This window comes from Protobothrops mucrosquamatus, unplaced genomic scaffold (assembly GCF_001527695.2).
Source record: "Protobothrops mucrosquamatus isolate PMUCROS unplaced genomic scaffold, P.Mucros_1.0 scaffold5005, whole genome shotgun sequence".
NCBI classification, from domain to species: domain Eukaryota; kingdom Metazoa; phylum Chordata; class Lepidosauria; order Squamata; family Viperidae; genus Protobothrops; species Protobothrops mucrosquamatus.
The window spans coordinates 38852-39870 of NW_015390883.1; the positions used below are offsets into that span (position 1 = coordinate 38852).

Below are 1019 nucleotides of genomic sequence, written 5' to 3' on the forward strand. Positions count from 1 at the left end.
CTTCCTCATCTCCTTCCTTCCCTCCCTCATCTCCTTCCTTCCTACTTTCCTTCCTTCCCTCCCTTCCCTCCTTTTTCCTTCCTTCCTTCCTTCCTTCCTTCCTTCCTCCCTCATCTCTTTCCTTCCCTCCCTCATCTCCTCCCTCCCTCCCTCCCTCCCTCCGTCCCTCCCTGGAAGACATTCCGTCTTTGCTCCATACCTGGCACAGATACACCATACACATTCACCTCCTGAACAAAGTTGATCAGACCTAAAATATCGGCAACTTCTGTCGTAGCCACGTTTTCTCCTTTCCACCTAAGGAACAGAGTTCTTTTTAGAAACCACAATCTAAAGCAACACTATTGTCATAAATGAATCCGAAGTGGCTGCTGGAGGGGGAAACTCAAATTTAAGAATTGTATCAGGGGAACCAGGATGGAGGAAGACTATCGATCCAGGGCTGATGAATCAATCATGGTCTAGGGTCGATGAACTATCCAGAAGATGCAACTCAACCAGGAAAAAAAATGCAGCCTTGGGTCGTGGAAGATTCATGCATTCTTGAAGAGCAGCTTCAGAGCATGCTATTGCTAAGAAGTCTAGTCCAAACTACAGCTTTGGGGTGCCATCACATGGTGCTACCATGTGCAAGATCAATATTTACCAAAAGTAGACTCCAATGTAATATCTTAGACCCGTGGTGGCAAACCTATGGCATGCGTGCCACAGGTGGCACACAGAGCCCTCTCTGTGGGCACGCGCACCGTCGCCCCAGTCCTAGGCCTTCAGCTGGGTTTTATAAAACTTTTTTGCTTTAGGTCTCCGCCGCCGTATGCAAAAAAAAAAGAGGTTCAATCAATTTCAACTTCTCGTGGGGAAAAAAAAGATCTCGCAAAGTTGGAATTGATTGAGTGAACTTTTTAGTCCTACCCACTCTGCTGTAACACCAAAGCTGCACCCACCCAATGGGTCACGCCCACCCAATTGACAACGCCCACCCAATGGACCACACCCACCCAATGGACCACCCCCACCCA

At 48.4% G+C, this 1019-nt stretch overlaps 1 protein-coding gene across 1 annotated transcript in view; it reads right to left on the minus strand.

The window, feature by feature from the left end:
* Positions 1–297, minus strand: part of LOC107299483 (very long-chain acyl-CoA synthetase-like) — a gene marked incomplete at its 5' end in the record, with an annotated part of 2439 nt that extends 2142 nt beyond the window's left edge. The window contains one exon of the mRNA XM_015828838.1: positions 200–297. Coding sequence (XP_015684324.1) covers positions 200–297 — 98 coding nt within the window. The remainder of the gene's footprint in view (positions 1–199) is intronic.
* Between the last annotated feature and the right edge of the window lie 722 nt (positions 298–1019).